This window comes from Hippichthys cyanospilos, chromosome 3, assembly GCF_059441005.1.
Source record: "Hippichthys cyanospilos isolate Australia breed blue-spotted pipefish chromosome 3, RoL_Hcya_1.0, whole genome shotgun sequence".
Classification (NCBI taxonomy): Eukaryota; Metazoa; Chordata; class Actinopteri; order Syngnathiformes; family Syngnathidae; genus Hippichthys; species Hippichthys cyanospilos.
In genome coordinates, this window is record NC_142371.1 from 20,216,950 (window position 1) to 20,235,137 (window position 18,188).

Genomic DNA, 18,188 nt, shown 5'->3' on the forward strand with positions numbered 1-18,188 from the left:
TTGAAAGTTGATATTTTTGTACAATTTTTAAAGATAAGAATCTTATTAATAGTCAGTGCGTCGAGTAGGAGCGAAAAGTTTACTCTTTTCAAGCGCGGGCTGGGTAAAATATAAATGAGAAGCACTGCATTGGTGGGATTGAGCAATTTAAGGAAATAATCTCAATTTCTTTTTCTCTCAGTATTATAATTGCAATTCAATAATTGATTACCATAATTCCCCAAATATGAGATGCTCTTTTTCTCCATAAAGGCCAAAAGTGTCGGTGCGTCCGATAAACGTTAACGTCGACCCCATTCGAGAAAAATTGACCCGTCAGCCACACAAGGCGAGTTTTGACGCGCAGATGTGCATTTTTATATCGGCCGTATCCTTACTATAATTACCATCAGTTTATTGTTTGTAGCCAATGTGCGTTGCTGCTAAAAGTATCGCGTGTTAGCTGAGGTTGGCATTATATGCACTAAAAGAAGCGATTAGACTGAACCAACGTCCGAGTCAATCCTTGTTCACATGCAGGAATGTTACTAAAATTGAGAGGATCACGTAAAAAGTTCTGATGTCTCCATATGATTTTTATATCGCCTGTATTATTACTTAGAATAATTACTACAGTGGGACGTTTTGTCTCTGTAGTCTGTGACGTGACAATGACACTTCGCCACCTAGTGTCTCGGTTTGAAATAACAAAGTCAACAAAGAATTTTCTGTTTGCTGCCATAGTTTGACTGCCGCTCACTTGAATGTTGCAAAAATTGCAGGAAAATCAATGTGATAAATCCTATTAAAATGCATGTCGAAAATTGTAATTCTAATGGTTTTCTATGGTCCAAAATATGGGCAATGATTATTTTCATACACAAAATCCCGCACATCCAGCTGCAATCACATAGAAATGTCCGAATCGTTGCATTTTGAACTTTTATTGTATTTTTGTTTTCATTCTCTGCTGGAAATTTCAGCTCCCTTTTGTTCATTTTCCCATTGATTCTTTGATATCATAAAAAAAAAAATCAAAAGAATTTCCGTAGCTTGTAACATAATGCCACAAGGGTTTAAAAAAATCTTATCATATTGTTCCGGATGTTTAAAAATGATATTCATGCATTTTTTTTTTTTTTTTTTGACGTTGGTCTTCAAGGACCGGGGGCCATACAAGGTCGAGCGAATGGTCTCCAATCCGGCTTAAGCGTGGTCCTCAGCGTCTGGATCTCATTCTCCGCCGCCGTCCTGCTGAAGGTGTAACAATCTGACCCCCCCCCCCCCTCCAAGGAAACGGAATAGAATGCCGCCGACCCCCCCCCCCCCCCACGCCCCGCCTCTTGACGGAAAAGATGGAAATTGAATTCTTTAATTAACGAACCCATCACTGTGAACAAAAAGAATATGCATTGAGTCATCGCATCAAACTGGAGCCCCCCCCCCCCCCCCCCCTCCCGCCCCCCCAACTCGCCCCCCCCCCCCCCCCCCCCACCCTCTTCAACAGACACTCCCAGCGCTCTCATCGTCTGTCCGTCTCCCACAATGCCTTGCAGATTTGAGTAATGATTATTGTGAGCAGTGAGGAAAATGGCTGTCATAACAAAAGGGATGTAACGTGTATTTATGTATGTACTAATGAGTGACTGACAAAGTCTGCCTTATGGAAAAGTGAATTATCAAAGTCATATTGTGGTATTATGGTGGATATGTACAGTATGGTTATGTGACCTGTTTAAGGCTACACACACACACACACACACACACACACACACACACACGGTTGTAAGGCTATACTTGCGAGGACGTCTTAACAATGCAATTCAGAAATGATTGCCTAAGCTTAACCCTAACCCAGTTCACACCTATACCTGCCACCTATCTTGACCCTTAAAAAGGGTGTGAACAAGAGGGGACCGGCCTAAATGTCCTCACCTCCAAAATGTCCTCACTATGTCGGTAGAATACTCAAACCGGTCCTCACAAGTATAGCTGCACAGGAACACGCACACACTTGTATACACTCAGTGGTGGTCCGAAAGTTTACATATCCACCTGAGAGTCGGCCTCTTCATTTGCGTCCACTATAGTGGACATTTGTTTTTGGTCGATATCATTTGACTCGTTGAAGCTAGCCAACTGAGTCCTAGCGTGCTCAGTAGGGGACATCCTGGCCTTTCCAAACATATATCACAAGTTTAGCTAGGATGCAATTCACTTTGCTAGCTTGATGAGACAAAATGGACACAACAGTGGACGCATATGAATAGGCTGGGGGACAATGCATTTATTTCTTAATCCGGATTCTTTTTCAAACAATTGTACGATTGTATAGCGCGACCAGTACTCGGAAAAAGCTTACAACCGTCAATCCAGATAGCATTTAGCATTAGCCAAAGTAATAAAACAAACACTTTGAGTTCGTTTTTTTTATCGTTGAAACTCCTCCGCTCAAATCTGCCCGTGGAACACAACAAAACCAACAAAAAAAAATCAAGTCAGATATTTGAGATATTTATTTCCCTGAGTGATAGCGTTAGAAATTAGCATAAAAGCGCTAACCCTTGTACAGTATTTTGTCCAATCCTTTGAACTTATATCAAGGCAGTTTTATTTAAAAGGGAAAGAAGATAAATCATGAACGTACTGATTAAACAAAAATGTATTCAGAAAAAAAAAATCAACATGAAGCGTCACAAAAATAAATCATGAACTTGACGGGTAACGAGTAGCGACGCGTGACGAGTTGGCTCGAATGCGGTAGAATCTGCCTTTTTAAAATAATCGCATTAAATAACCCACTCAACATAAAACGTGTTTGATGAACTTATATTTTAATTCAATATCTTTTAAAGGATTTCTGCATGTTTATTCCAAACAAAAACAAAAATTTCCAAAACCATCAGTTTAAACAATTTCCCAGTTTTGCCCAGCATTTTTTTGCAAACCTAAACTGAGCGTATACAGTACAAAACCTCACAACACAGTATAGCATTTTTTTTTTTTTGTGGTCCCATTTCATACCGTGCAGCAGTGAAACCTGCGCCGAATGATGTCAAAATGTGCACAAAAAAAAAGCCCCTCCCCCTTCGTATCTTTTCATCCATCCCACAGCAGCAGTGTAAATATGCCGTGCAGGTGGGGAGTGGCAAATGAGCCCCCCCCCCACACACACACAGCTTTGTTGCTTGTTGATAGCATGTTAGCCTTGTCGTGACTCCATTTACCCCCCCCCCCCCCCCCCCTCCCTTCCACCTGGCTTTTTCTTTATTGGTGTTGCTACTACTACCAATGCTGATGATGTTAATATGTATTTGAATACTTATGAATAGTAATTCCATGTCAGAAGAAGACAAAAAAAAACATATACGATGGTGATAATGAGTCTTTTGTGGGGGGGAGTTGGGTTGGATTTAGATTTCGGGGTGGGGGGGGGCGTAATTTTTTTATACTTTGAGGCGTTTGGCTCTCTCACACACACACACATTGAATAACTAGGAAAAAAAATGGTGTAAAGTTTTCCTATTTTGCCATGACAAGCTTTTTAAAAAAAAAAAAAACAATCCGAGGGATTATTATGATGATTATTATTATTATTATCACCCGGTCATATTCTGCATATGTGTCCACTTGTCTGAGCATCTTTGTCAATGGGGAAATAAACCATGTAATAATTTTCCGTCCGTGTGGTGTTGTATGGTGGATGAAGCTTAATTACAGAAATGGAAAAAAAATAATAATAATCTCGAGAGTATCGCAGCAGATGTATGAATGTGTCTGAGCAGCAATAACACCCCTACCCCCCCCCAAAAAAAAAAAAACTTTACCCGTCTGTTGTGGTATTGACTTGTATGCTGTGAAGTTGATGCTGAGAAAAATTCACCATTTGTGCACGTTGATTAAAACACACACACGAATCGAAAAAAAATGACCATCCCACCATTTTTTTTTTCTTTAAATTTACGCTACATTTGTGTCTATGTAACGTGTCATTGATGATGGAAAAGCTTTGGGGGAAAAAAATAGTGGTGGGGGGGAGGGGAATAACGGGAAAACCAAGCACGTTAATGTACATTGTATGGATGGATTTTGACGAAAAAAAAATATTAAAAGTTGATGGCTTTGTCATGGGTCGAAGTGTGTGTGGAGTGAGGGATTATGGGTAATTGTGGCCATTTTTCTCTGCGGGTGTCTCATGCGAACCTTTGCTTTCTGTTTTCAAAAAAACAAAAGGAGCTAATTATGGGAAAAATAAAACCAAATAAAATAAAAATTGTCCCATAAAGAGCCCCCGTCCAAGTATTGAGCCTTGTATAACCCTTAAGGGCCACCGTAGTTCTTTCTTTTATCCGACACGATAACTCAAACGAAAATGAAAAAAAATAAATTCGTCCAAATATGAATTGAAATATAAATACAAATAATTATCACGTGAGAATTAGAACTCAGAAGAAGACAGGAAAGGTAAAAAGTCTTCATAAAAACAAAAATCCAACGTCAACATAGTGAACGTCGGAAACTAGACTCGGAAAGTAGACTCAGAAGCCCTGACTGAAGGAAACTAGAAAAAAATTCTGACATGACAACTTTAGAGTTTGACATCTGACTAAGAACCCAAATAAGAAAAATGTGTAAATCTATGAGAACATGATTTTATTTTTGGTCCCATATTTTAATGCAATGTGCAACAAATTTGTATCGAATTGCTTTCACAAAGATTTTGGTACAATTTTTAGCACATTGTTGCAATGTTAGTACGTGCAAAAGCTTATACCCTACATATAAATATGCAGTAAATTTCGAGCGTATGATTTTATTCAAAATAGACTACGCCCATTTATGTTTGATGTTCCAGTTTATTAATTTATTTAATCTCTTTCAGAACTACTTTCACAAAGATTAAGGTATGATTTTTAACATATCACTGCAATTTTAGTAGGTAAAAAACTAAAGCTACATATACAGTAAATAAACAGTAAATTTTGGGAGTAGGATTTTATTCCACATTTGGTCCCATTTATATTTGATTATCCATTCCAATTAATCTATTTTTAATGTTTTAGAACGTTTTTTTGCGAAGATACAACATATTGATGCAATTTTAGTAAATTTTTGGGTACATGCCAAAATAATGAGACCATTTGGTGAAATTTTCCCTGTAAAATTTTCACCAAGTGGTACCCAATTTTTTAAAAGTCCATATTTTTATATTATGATTTTTTTTTCTATATAGACTAACTTTGGTGTCATTTATATCTGATTATCCAGTACATTGAATCAATGTTTGATCTTTTAGAAGGGTTTTTGCAAAGATATAATTTTTAACGGATCATTGCAATTTTAGTAAATGGTTACGGGCTAATAGAATGAGACCACGGTGAAATTTTCCCTCCAAAAATGTTTGTTTTCACCGTAAAATTCCATATTTTTAGGGGATACTTTTATTCTATGTAGACTAAATTTGGTCTCATTTATATTTGATTATCCAGTACAATAAATCTATATTTGATCATTTCAGACGTTTTTTTGCCACGATACAATTTTTAGCATAACGTTGCAATTTTATGAAATGCACCAATAGAATGGTGAAAATTTCCTTCGAAAATTTTCACTAAGTGGTCGCCTATTTGCCCGTACCCAAATACGCAGTAGTACAGTCCAAAAACACAACAAACAAAAGAAATGACACTAAAATTCTTTCCAGAAAATCTCCGAAGACTTCAAGTCGGGGGACGTAACTATGCCACGCACGATGTCATTTGAATAATAAACACAATGCGGCCTATTTTGCGCATATAAATAACTTTCCTCCAAATGGGGCGCGCGCTAACGCTAATGAGACGTAAGCTGCTGGGAAAATGTTGATGTGGCCCAACTCGTCCTTTTTTTTTCTCAGTTCACACGCTTAGAAAACGAATTTATTTTCATGTTTATCCGCTCTGTTTTTTTGTTTTTTTTTTGCTCGAGGATTTCTCGGAATCGTTCCGGCGACGCGGCGGAATAATTACATGGCTTTGAGTGTATTTCTCATCTCGGCTGCACATGCGCGAGCTCTTAATCAATAGCTCGGACCGAACGGCTTTCGGGAACGGAGCGGTCGCCGCGCGCGCCCAATTGATCATGCGCCTGCGAGAGCGCTCGTAGAACGAGAGAGCGTATAATTCATCACACCTGATACGAGGCTCCCCTAATTGTGCATCGATTGCTCGCCCCTGGGACGCGTGCCCCCCCCCCCCCCCCCAACCCCCCCTTCTCCAAACAGCAAAGAGAAAAATGATGAATTCATTTGTATTTTTATTTTTTTTTGCTGCTATTTTGGTCCGAGTCTCTTTCCGGCTGATAGACGCTTGATTTATTTTCTTCCTGGAAGTTGCGCATTAGCGTTAGCAAAAGCGCCATTGTTTTATTTATGAGCGACGGCTGCGGCGCTCATCTTTTACAGCGGTCTAAGAATGGCGTACATTAGCCTAATTGTCCAATGTTTACCAAATATCTTCGGGCTCGTTCATCCCTCATGGGCGCAGTCAATGTTACGAGTCTATTAAGGCCCGGGGCCGCCATTAGCGCCGCTAATGACTGCATTAGCAAAACACCGAGCTAGGTAGGGAAGAACGGGAATATGCTGCCCGCACGACGCAGGATGTTGCGCTTATCGTCAGTGTTGGGGCAAGTTACTTCAAAAAGCATTATTTATGACTTAATATTGTCATTTCAAAGTCATAGGTTTCATTTGAGTGTTACCGGATTTGAAATGTAAGACATTGTTGCCTTATTTTACTCTCACCACCATAAGTGGAATTATGGATTTGCCATTCTAAAAAATGAAAAATTGGCTGAAGCCTAAAATCAGTACAAGACATTTCATCTGTATTGTTTGGTAAATGCAGCTTCCACTTCAACCTGTGGGCCTGGAAGGGGGCTCCTCCCACCTGTGGTCCCTTTTGAAGGTTTCTGATTTTCCCCAAATGTTTTTTTTTAGTTTTTTTAGTTTTTCCTTCCCCTTCTGGGAGCTTTGACTGTAATGACCTCTTTTCACCCGCGAAGCCCAATGAGACTTCGGTGATGCAGGGCTAAACAAATATTTGTATTGTAAACCTTTAAAGACACAAAGATACAAAGTCTTTTTTTCTATTTTAATCCCTTTATTACTGAGCCTCACAGCACAGTGATGCATTGTTTCCGCAAAAACAGTCCATGCATTTCACAGTTTCGATGTTAATACTCAAATCGAACTCAAGTTCAGACGGTTTCGACCGGGCTAACGTTAGCTGCTAGCAACATCGTTTTTATTGCGTTTAAGGTACACAATGACTATTTTCTTTGCGTGTAATGCATTATTACGTGACCGCCTTGCGGCAAAAAGTATTTTGTAATGCATTACTCCCAAAAACTGACGGTTTGCGCTCAGAAAACGGGTCTTTTATTTCACACAATTTTTGAAGTCATTAGGAACCACATGAGGGAACTGCTCAACGTTGGTCCACACTCATTTTAAATTCTCCTGAATATTTCTTCTCCGGAATAAAGTCCTTTCTTTCCTGACACGTGAACGCCACATCAAAGTTTCACCCATTCGATCCCAAAGACGTATTTTTACGTTTTTTTTTTTAAGAGCCCATACATTCATACATTTTATTTTTTAGTGGGCCACAGGTGTGTATAAATATGTCAGTGGGATTGAATGACTCAAACTTTGACTTTGAGTTAAGGTGTCGGACTTGGGACTTAATCAGCAAATGTATTGATTGCTGATTACCGAAGCGTCAGTAAATAATTTCATAAATGATTTTTTTTTTAAAGCTTTCTTTTGCCAAGCATTAAAAAAAAAAATGCATGAATGCCGGGGCTCTTAAGAAAAAACGTAAAATTACGTCTTTGGGATTGAATGAGTGAAACTTTGACGTGGAGTACATGTGTCAGGAAAGAAAGGACTTTATTTATTTCGCCTTTAAAAAGCATTTACAAAGATAATGAAGCCCATAGTAAGTTACAGTGCGAGCCATTAAAAACGCACATCGACGCCAAAGTGACGCCTCGTCTGACGGGACGCTTTGTGCCTTTCAAAAGCGTATCGGCTTTATTTGCCGGAATTTTGTTAACTTTGTTGTCTTTGTGGCATGACAACAAAACCGGTGAAAATGTTTTATGATGAAAACAGCAGCGCTCTTGACTTTCTAGCGAACTCGTACCAATTGGTGGGATTTGTTGTGAGTGGTCACTTGTTGCTAGGCGGAATTTGCAGTAGGTTTAACATGCCTCGAAACTCCATTATGAAGCGTTAATCTTGAATTAGGAGTTAGGTTTAACCCTTTACCGGTAAACCCTCATTTCAAAACCATAGCGACCAGGGATTTGAACAGGGATTTGATACCCGTGGGTGCTTGACTAGGCTTTGCCAAATACAAATAATAAATACATTTACGCTCACAGGCGAAACGCATTTCTTTGCCGCTAACCCTAACTGTAAGAATTGATTGCCTCCGCCTAACCCTCACCCTAACCTCAACCGAAATCCAATTCAAACCAATACGCTAAAAACAGGCCTTGAAAATAAACGAGGTCTGAATCTCTAGGGTTCATCAAAATGGTTGCCGAGAGGTCCCCAGAAGGACGGTAAAACTCGAGATTTGCTCCCCACATGCAACAAAGGTACACACACACACATTCAAACATTCAGTCAGCCTCTCCGTGACGCTTTACTTTGGGAAAAAAAATTAGGCCATCCAGATAAGACTTAATAGCGCTGATAAGAAAATTCCAAGAATGACAAGCACTAGATTAAATAGTGAGTCATACTTTCACCTTTTTTATTCTGTGGATTCCCAAGTACAGTACATGCATGTTGAAGCGTTAATGACATCTCTAAAGTGAGTGTTTGGTATCAAGCGGGAGCCTACATGCTACATATTTTTGCCACATAACCTAATTTTAAAAATTATTAAATCTCACGCTTCAGCCGAACATCTGACTCAGCTAGTTAGCGAGCTAGCTAACTAGGGCAACACATGGGGCGCTCCTAACCCTGACCCCGACCCTATCCAAAACCAAACTGCATCATAAACATAAGATAAGTCATTTCATGGTTGTTACATAAGTGGACACCTTCAACAGAAACACGCTCTCCCGGGGGATTGTCTTCTGACGGCTGGCAAAATAAAATAATTTAAAAAAAAACGATAAACGATAAACCGCAGGGCTCAAATGATGAGAAAAAAATGCTGTGGTTTATAATCCGAAAAATACGGAAATGGTAAAATCCTGGTCGGAACAAATCGGAATCGGAAGTGCCGAAAATTCCAAAAAATGCTAGGAGAATTTCCATTTTCTCATGGAACTTCCCCCAAAATTTGGGACGCATAGGATTTACGTTTATTCTCTGTAGGGCGCTCCAAACCCCGACCCGTACCCCATCGAAAACCAAACGATTAACTCATTATCAACATAAGGTAATATCTATTACATAGTTGTTCGATAAATAGCCACCAACAAATACCCAGATCGTCTTTTGATGGCTAGCAAATAAAAAAATTTAAAAAACCTGCAGACCGCAGTGCTCAAACGACGAGAAAAAAGAAGTTGTGGCTCATAGCCCGAAAAAGACGGTAATCGGAAAATGCCGGTCAGGACAATCAGGAATCGGAAGTGCCTAAAATTCCCAAATCTTCTGGAAGAAATTCCATTTTGGAACTTGCCCAAAAATTTGGGATAGGATTTATTCTCTTTATTCTCCATGCGGCGCTCCCAACCCCGACCCGTACCCTATCGAAAAGCAAACCACCTCACACCCCCTAAAGCCACGCCCTCGCTTTGGCGCCGTTGCACGAGCTCGATACCACGCGACGAAATCGTCCGCTCGTTTACAAGACGGGGGAAGCATAAGGCGACGTCGCAGGGCGCCCAAACGGCGGGCGCACGTGCGGCATACGTAAACACGATGTTCATTTCCTGCTCCTGGCGGCGATAAAGAAATAAAGCGTGCCGTTTAGACGGCGCGGATCCGTTCCTGTTTGCTCTCCTTATCGTCCCCGCCTGGATCGGGGGCCCTCCGAGGCGGGCGGCGGGACAGGCAGGCGCTCAGGCGCGCCCGCGCCCCCTCCGTCACGTTGCCCACCGTGGCCCTCACGGCCGACGAGGAGAAGTAAAAGATGAGCGGGTCCAGGCAGGCGTTGAAGGTGCTGCACAGCAGGGCCTTGTCCCGCCAGTCCGGGTTCCGCCAGGTGAGGATCCCCACCACGTGGGACACGTTATACGGGCCGAAGCACACGGCGAAAACCAGCAGCGTCCCCAGCGCCATGCCGATGGCCCGCAGGCGCCGGCGCCGGTTGATGTGCTGCAAGCGCGACAGGATCCGGATAAAGTTGATGTAGCAGAAGCTGCAGATGAGGAAGGGGACGCAGAAGAGAACCAGGCAGAGTTCCAGGCGGACCGGCAGGAGCACCTCCAGCTGGGCGTCCGAGAAGTTATCGTAGCAGACTTTCTCCGGGGGCGGGCCCGGCGTCGGGGCGGTGACGTTGGGTCCCGGCGTGGCCCCCACCGGTCGGCCCGGCGTTCCGATGAAGGGCATGATGACCACGATGCTCAGGTGGGTGAAGGAGAAGATCCAGAAGAAGACGCTGGCCGCCACGGCGTAGAGCGGCCGGCGTTTGAGGCTGTGGCGGATGGGGAAGGCCACGCCCAGGTAGCGCTCCACGCTGACGGCCGTCAGGAAGAAGACGCTGTTGTAGATGGTCATGTAGAAGACGAAGCCCGACAGCGGGCACAGCTCGTAGGGCATCTTCCACAGCATGTCGTTCATCACCTCCTGCATCTTGAAGGGCAGGAAGAGCAGGAAGAGAAGATCCGACACGGTCAGGTTGAGGAGCAGGATGTCGATGGGCGCCGCCTTCTGACGGACTTTGACGCAGAAGGTGTAGAAGGCCAACACGTTGGCCGGGAAGCCCAGCACGAAGGTGATGACGTAGACCGACAGGCACAGCTCCGCGCCGCACTGCTGCACGGACGCCGACATCCGACCGGAGGCGGGGCTTCTCGAACGGGGACCGCCGTCGGCTTCCTGTCGCGGAGCCCGAGGGTTAGCTCGTCTTTTCAGCGCGGCGACATTTCTTCCGCGTCGTTTTCTTCCGCCTCGTTCCGGCTGGATATTTTTGCTGTATTGTCATGTTCCTTCCCATTCCTGTCCGATTTATAAAACTGTGGAACTACATTTATCGTGGTGTCTCTTTTGGCGTCGCTAATAACAATGTGCGTCCGTGTTGCCCCCCCCCCCCCCCCCCCTCACTGACTATAAATATGATTATGATTAAAAATTGAATATATATCCCTAAAACTGTATTTTTTAACATTAACAAAAGGAAAAAGCAATACAATTCATCTACCCCCCCACACTATTTTTCCGAACATTCATTTTTGCTTCGTGTTCCAGTTAATTTGCTCTCAAATAATTCAATACCAAAGAGGTGTTTTTTGTTTGGTTTATAGTCGTTTTATCGTAGAATCTACTGGTATTAATGTATTAAAACCGCATTTTCCTTCAACGCGGTTTCAATGTTGTTGAGTTTGCAGCTTCATCATCCATCTCGGGAAGGTTTTGTGCAGATACCCCGTCGAAAGAAGGATCAGCGTAAACGACGATGTCTTATTTTATATTTACTACATTAGTCATAACAATGTTAGTTACATATGCAGGCCAACTCATTTCGTTGGCTTCATCGTGCTTTTCACTGAACTGCACTAAAAAAAAAAAAAAAAAAAAAAAAAACTTAACGTAAAGCGTCCAAACATAACATGAACATTTTTACGACCGTGATGCATTCTCTGACATTGAGGAAAAATCAACCTCTCACGACATTTCAAACACATAACAACAGATGAGAGCACGCTCAACAAATGCCATACCGGAATCAAATGTGTGATCCTTTCGATTTATTTGTATTTTTTTCACTCGTACACTTTGTGCTCTTCCTAGATCGGAACGTCATAATCAAACGCTATCGTTACGACCGTGGGCAAGTTGCCGTTAGCATTTCTATATTGACTTCCGCCGGCGTGTTTTCCTACGACACGTGAGTTTGTGTGCGGGCACATAAATTCGATTTCCTCCCAAACATTTGGAGTGTCTTCTTTATAAATTCTCGTAAGAGACCGATAAATATTTACACGTGATGACCCACATTGACACCGGGACGATCTACGTCGTCGTGTACGGTGTGCGCACGCCAAACAAACACTCGTTTTGCTTGTCGAGGGGATTTTTTTAATTATTATTATTATATTTTGTTCTGTGCAGCTCCCGCGTTTACCATCAATAAATCACTGAGATTAATTAAATAGATTCCACTTCATAGAAGGCCATATTCCTTGAGGAAAAAAAATGAAATTGGCAAACGCAAAGTAATTGGTTTTCGCATCATAGTAAACATTCAATATTCCTCTCACGGAATAAACAAATGAGCTGGCTTATTTATTAAAATCGCATGAGATGAACGTTAGCGTGTTTTAAACTGAACTTTTTATAAAATGAGAGTGCATTTTTAATCCTTGTGCGTTATTTTGTGCAATTTTTTGATCTTTACATCAAAGGTATTTCACATCAAATGGGATGCGTTGAAGGAAGACACCAGGGAGCTGAAATTTCACCCAGATGGTGGCAACATGTCAAAGTTTAACATGGCAAGATCGCATATTTATCACACAACTAGGAGTGTGTCATCCCTTGGCTAAAATACAGCCAGAATGATTTGGAGAAAAAAAATGACCCAAAAATGATCAAAATATTGCACAAGAAGTAGCAATCAGGTTTCTATCAGGGTGTAAAATTTGCTGTAGTAATTTCAATATAATTTTTTTTTGCATTTTTTGCCTTTAAAAATGAATGCTAATGAATATAAATATAAATGAATTTGAATAAAATTTAAAATATACATTATTTATGCATGATGAAGACAAATTTTTGAAAATAAATTTGAATAAAATTAACTTTATCCATAGAGCTTTTTGAGACAACCATTGCTGCATGGAGCTGTACATGCAGTAAAAAGGAATTATTGAAGAAATAAAATAATGATAAAGACACCATTAATTTGAACTAAAGGACCCTTTATCCAAATAACAAAAAAAAATGTCTAAAAAACAAAAAAAACCTAGTATTTGCATAAAATATGCTTGTTTTAAATCTAAAATTGACTGTAGTAATTTCAAGTTTTTTTTGCAATTGCTGTGCCTTAAAAATGAATGCTGATGATTACAAACTAAATTAATTACAAATATATTATCTATGCATGATGAAGACTAATTTTTGAAAAGAAATTTGAATACAATTAACTTTATTTATAGAACTTTGAGACAACCATTGCTGCATGCAGCTGTACATGCAGTAAAAAATATACACTTAATTTTTTTTAAAAAGAAACTAATAATAAAGTGACCATTAAGCTAAATGTCTTGTCTAAAAATAAAAAAAACATCATTTACATGCAATATGCTTGTTTTAAATCTGCATATGGAATGAATTTATGATGCATATTTAAAACAATTAGTTTGCTCCCAAGAATTTCCATTTGGTACGACATTCATAAAACATCTGTATACATATCATACATATACATCAAACATATATATATATATATATATATATATATATATATATATATATATATATATATATATATATATATATATATATATATATGTATAAACACAGCTCATGCTCATGCTAATCGTTTACGCTAATCACGTTTGTAAATTGTTTCCATAAAAACACAAAACAAGTCCTTACCTGTCATCCAACAAGCGACGCGGATTCCCCCCCAATTAGCTGACAGTCCCGGCGTTCCCTGTTTTTTTTGCGTTTGACTTCCTGTTCCAGAAACACTTGACGGGCGCTCCTCGTGTGGCGGGCGGGTCTTGGCCCGTCCCCTCGCCGTCGCGCTTGCTCAGCTTGCTTTATTGGATCTATCTGGTCCATTTCCACTTTATTTGCATGACGCTCGCGAACACCCGGCGCGCGGATAACGGCAGTTATTGCGCCGCTGCAATTTATCAGCTCGCCAAACACCATCGTCACGGCAACGGGGCCGGGGGGCCCGGACGGCCCGATGCGGGTTATTAAATCATATTCGGTTATCTGGGCTTCTACATGGATGCGTTGTTAGAGCGAGGTCGGCGGGGGCGAAAAGCGCATTTGACCTGCGGACGCGCCGACATACGGTATGCTAGCGCTAATCAAACAGCGGCCTGTTGTTTGCCGACTCGTATTCTCGCGGACAAGGTTTCGTTCAAAGGTAACTTGCGAGTGACAGGTGAAAGACTTCAGGATGTCAAAGTCCAATCCGCCATGCCCCGATGTACATTTTGTCCGCATCGAAGCGTTTAATCGGGACGTTCAAGCTCCGGTCCGCAGGCGCCCGAGTCCGTCGTGTTTTCCATGTTTCTCTACCCACAACACCTCATCCAAATGATTCAAGCTCTGCTTGAAAATGGTTTTAATCATTTGAACCAGGTGTGTTTAGGGGGGGGAAGCATGGAAAACGCGCACTATACCAGCCCTCGAGGACTGGACTTTGATATTTATGTTATAGGGTCCGGAAGGAAAGGTTAACCTTTCCTTGCACGCCGCATCAAGTGTAAAACTCCAGTCCTTGAGGGCCGGTATTTGCATGTTCTCTCAAACACACCTGATTCAAATGATTAGAACATTTTCAAGCCGCTGCAGCGCTTGCTAATAAGCTAATCATTCGAATCAAGTCGTAAAATCGTAAAACACGCAGGATACCTGCCCTCGAGGATTGGAGTTTGACACCGACGGTTTAGGACAATGTTAGGGAACTCCAGTTTCTCGAGATGGATATCCCGCTTGTTTTGGATGTGTCCTTCTTCCGTCACAACGCCGTCAAATGATCAGCTTCTCAGCAAATGATCCTAACCATTTGAAGCAGGTGTTTAGGAGGTAGGCATTCAAATTGTGCAGAATACCGGCTCTCGAGGACTGGAGTTTGACATCTATGTTATACTGTAGAGTGATGCGGTGTGCAAAGAAAGGTTTAGGACACAGGTGTCAAACTCAAGTCTTTGAGGGTCGGTATCCTGCATGTTTTCTAAGCTTCTCCCTCAAACACAATTGATTCACATGATTAAAATCATTGTCAAGCTCCAGCAGAGATTGCTAATAAGCTAATCGTTTGAATCGAGGAAAACCGTAAAACATGCAGGATACCTGCCCACGAGGATTGGAGTTTGACACCGACGGTTGACAACTATGTTATAGAGCATAGGTGTGGAACTCCAGTCCTCGAGGGCCGGCATCCTGCATGTTTTCCGGTTTTCTTTCCCCAACACACCTGATTCAAATGATTAGCTCATTAGCAAGCTCTGCAGGAGCTTCCAAACGATCTCAATCATTTGAATCAGGTTTTTTTGAGGGAAAGGGTTTGAAAACATGTAGGATACCGGCCCTCGAGGACTGGAGTTCCACACCTGTGTTATAGAGTGATGCAGTCAGTGGTGCGTTTAGGAGGGAAGCGAAAAACGTGCGGGATACCAGCCCTTGAGGACTTGAGTTCGACATCGATGTATCGAGTGATGCGGCGTGGAAGGAAAGGCTTAGGACACAGATGTCCAACTCCAGTCCTTGAGGGCCGGTATCCTGCATTTTCTCTAACACACCTGATTCAAATGATGAAATAATTTTCAACATCCTGCAGAGATTGCTAATACGCTTTTGAATCAGGTGCGTTGGGGTAGGAAATTCCTAAAACATGCGGAATACCGGCCCTCGAGGACTAGAGTTTGACACCAATGTTAGGGAACTTCAGTTCCTGCCAGTTTTGGATGTGTCCTTCTTCCATCACACCTGATTCCAACGATTCTGTTCATTTGAATTGTATTGAAAGTGAGCGAGAGCTTCACGGCCCCGGTTTAGGATTTGGGCTCGGGTTGCGTCTCTAATTTGAAGGCCGACAATGACATTTTGTCACTCAGACATAAAGAGGTTGAACGTGTTTATAGCTAGCTAGAGTTGACACTTCTCTTTCTTCATTGTTGCTGCTAATCCCTCTGTTGAAACCCACAGCATGAGCCTCTAAGCTTCCCTTCATTTTTTTATTTTCCAGCGGCCCGGAAATAAGAAGACTTTTTTTTTTTTTTTCCTCTCCTATCGTCTCGACAGGCGAGATGAGTTTCTGCTAAGCCGCCATGTTGCTGCTTGAAGGGCATCTCGCTTACAACCCGGCCAGACATGCAGTAAATTAATAAACAGACAGATCATCTCGCGTAGTTGACTGCTACTACATTGCATCCTCTTGCTCTTAATCCCCATTATGATGACATCCATAACTTGTATAAAAAAAAAAGTAAGTTTTTAGGTCTCACCATAGAAACCTGCGATGTTAAAGCGAAAGCGTTTGAGTCGTTTTGGCAGCCAGATAATGAAGAGTCTCATTATTATGTTATGTTTAGAGTAGGGATTGTTTAACACACGGTTTGCATTACAGTTTAGTGTCGGTTTAGGGTTTGGATAAAACTAGCTTTTTGGGAGGGTCTCTTCCCCTATTGTATTCTGCAAAATGGCCCCTAGGGTAGAGAAAACCTTCCCCAACTCACAAGACAACATTAAATAAAATTATTATCTGTAAATATTGTATAAAAATACCGACATTTGTTTTGGAGTCAAGAGGATGAGTTTAAGTTGGTCGGCACGAGTCATGCTTGCCGAGTGATTATCAAGTTGTCTGCGTCACCTTTGCGCCAATGTAAACAAAGCACGGCAGCTGCCGATCGTAAGCGAGCTTTCCTTTCATTTCAAAACGGCGTTATTTGCTTTTTCGCCACCGAGAACAATCCCGTCTTTCATACGTGCTATTTTTAAGCGTCCGGATGACTTATGACCGTGGGGATTTTGATGCTCTCGGTCACGCCGGCGCCAATAAAAGCGGGTTTGCATTGTAAAAGCCAGCCCGGCGATAAATATGAAGAAGGCGAGTACCGAAAAAGCTGCTCGCGTTTGGATCGAGACGATAAAGCCGCCTGGAAAGGTTAAACGGCAGCCAGATAATGAAGAGTCTCGTTATAAAAAGGACAAAACATAGCTGGTGGAAAGACTCTCATCAAATGGATTTTGATTGGAGCCATTACAAGTTGGGCTATGTTTAGAGTAGGGATTGTTTAACACACGGTTTGCATTACAGTTTAGTGTCGGTTTAGGGTTTGGATAAAACTAGCTTTTTGGGAGGGTCTCTTCCCTATTGTATTTTGCAAAATGGCCCCTAGGATAGAGAAAACTTATCACGAGTCAACATTAAATAAGATTATTATCTGTAAATATTGTATAAGAATACCTACATTTGTATCATATTTTTAACACTAACAAAAGAAAAAGGCAACTTTCAATATCTGTTAAAACTTTTTTTACAACGTTTATGAAGGTTACAGGTTAGTCTAAAACTGAAAAAAACATATTAAAAATCGATTTCAAAATAAAATAGTAAGTGCTACTTCTATATAATATAGTCTACAATTAAACAACATCATCAATTTTTATTTACCTTTGAGTGCCCTGAGATCTTGTTATGGCCATAGTGAGGGTAGCCTAGCTTATTTCTTGATTATCTCCAGCTTGGTTTCCATATAAATCATCTTCTTTCTTCTCTCTTTAACATCGCTTGCAATCTTGGGACCCATGGCTAACACATTCAACTTTGAATTAAGCTATAAAATGAACAATAAAGAGTTATTTTAAGCACTCACACGAAATCCGGTCCAAACAGCGGATCCCTCACCCAAAGACTGTCCACCTCTACCGATGAGTGAAGAATACAACGATGGACAAAAACCCACTTTCCGCCAATACTTTTCTCGTCATTTGTCGGCAAATCGAGCGTCCAACGGTTGTAGACCGAAAGACGGTCCGTGAGTCCTAAGACGTAAAATTCATGCGGGATCGGGTCCAGGAATGAGACACCATGAAGTCGGCACTGTGTAAAACCCCAGAGGTCCAAGACACATGTTTAAGGACACAAATGAGAGACAGCTGTAAAATGTCTTTGCACCAGACAAGACATATTAACGTGTATTTCCATAAAAGTAATGTGGCGTGAGAGAGATGATAAAGCATCTCAAGGTGAGACACCGACAGATAAACGATCATTACAAGGCCTTTAATGTAAAGAAATCTAGGGGCGGAGCTTGAAACGAGTCCGTCGGCAACACGGCAACAG

The 18,188-nt window shown here is 41.5% G+C and overlaps 2 protein-coding genes across 2 annotated transcripts in view; one reads left to right on the forward strand and one right to left on the reverse strand.

Moving 5' to 3' along the window:
- The window catches only part of iglon5 (IgLON family member 5), a 145,303-nt gene extending 143,886 nt beyond the window's left edge, over window positions 1–1,417 (forward strand). The window contains exon 8 of the mRNA XM_088410705.1: window positions 1,142–1,417. Within this exon, the coding sequence (XP_088266831.1) occupies window positions 1,142–1,245 (104 nt within the window). The 3' untranslated portion in view covers window positions 1,246–1,417. The remainder of the gene's footprint in view (window positions 1–1,141) is intronic.
- Window positions 1,418–8,757: 7,340 nt separating this feature from the next.
- LOC148426200 (free fatty acid receptor 2) lies at window positions 8,758–11,208 on the reverse strand. The gene has a single exon (XM_088410686.1). The coding sequence runs from the start codon at window positions 10,985–10,987 to the stop codon at window positions 9,962–9,964; it is 1,026 nt and encodes a 341-aa protein (XP_088266812.1). The 5' UTR covers window positions 10,988–11,208; the 3' UTR covers window positions 8,758–9,961.
- Between the last annotated feature and the right edge of the window lie 6,980 nt (window positions 11,209–18,188).

Coding starts and splice junctions, on each gene's coding strand:
- LOC148426200 (XM_088410686.1), bottom strand. CDS start 10,987: ATGTCGGCGTCCGTGCAGCAGTGCGGCGCGGAGCTGTGCCTGTCGGTC.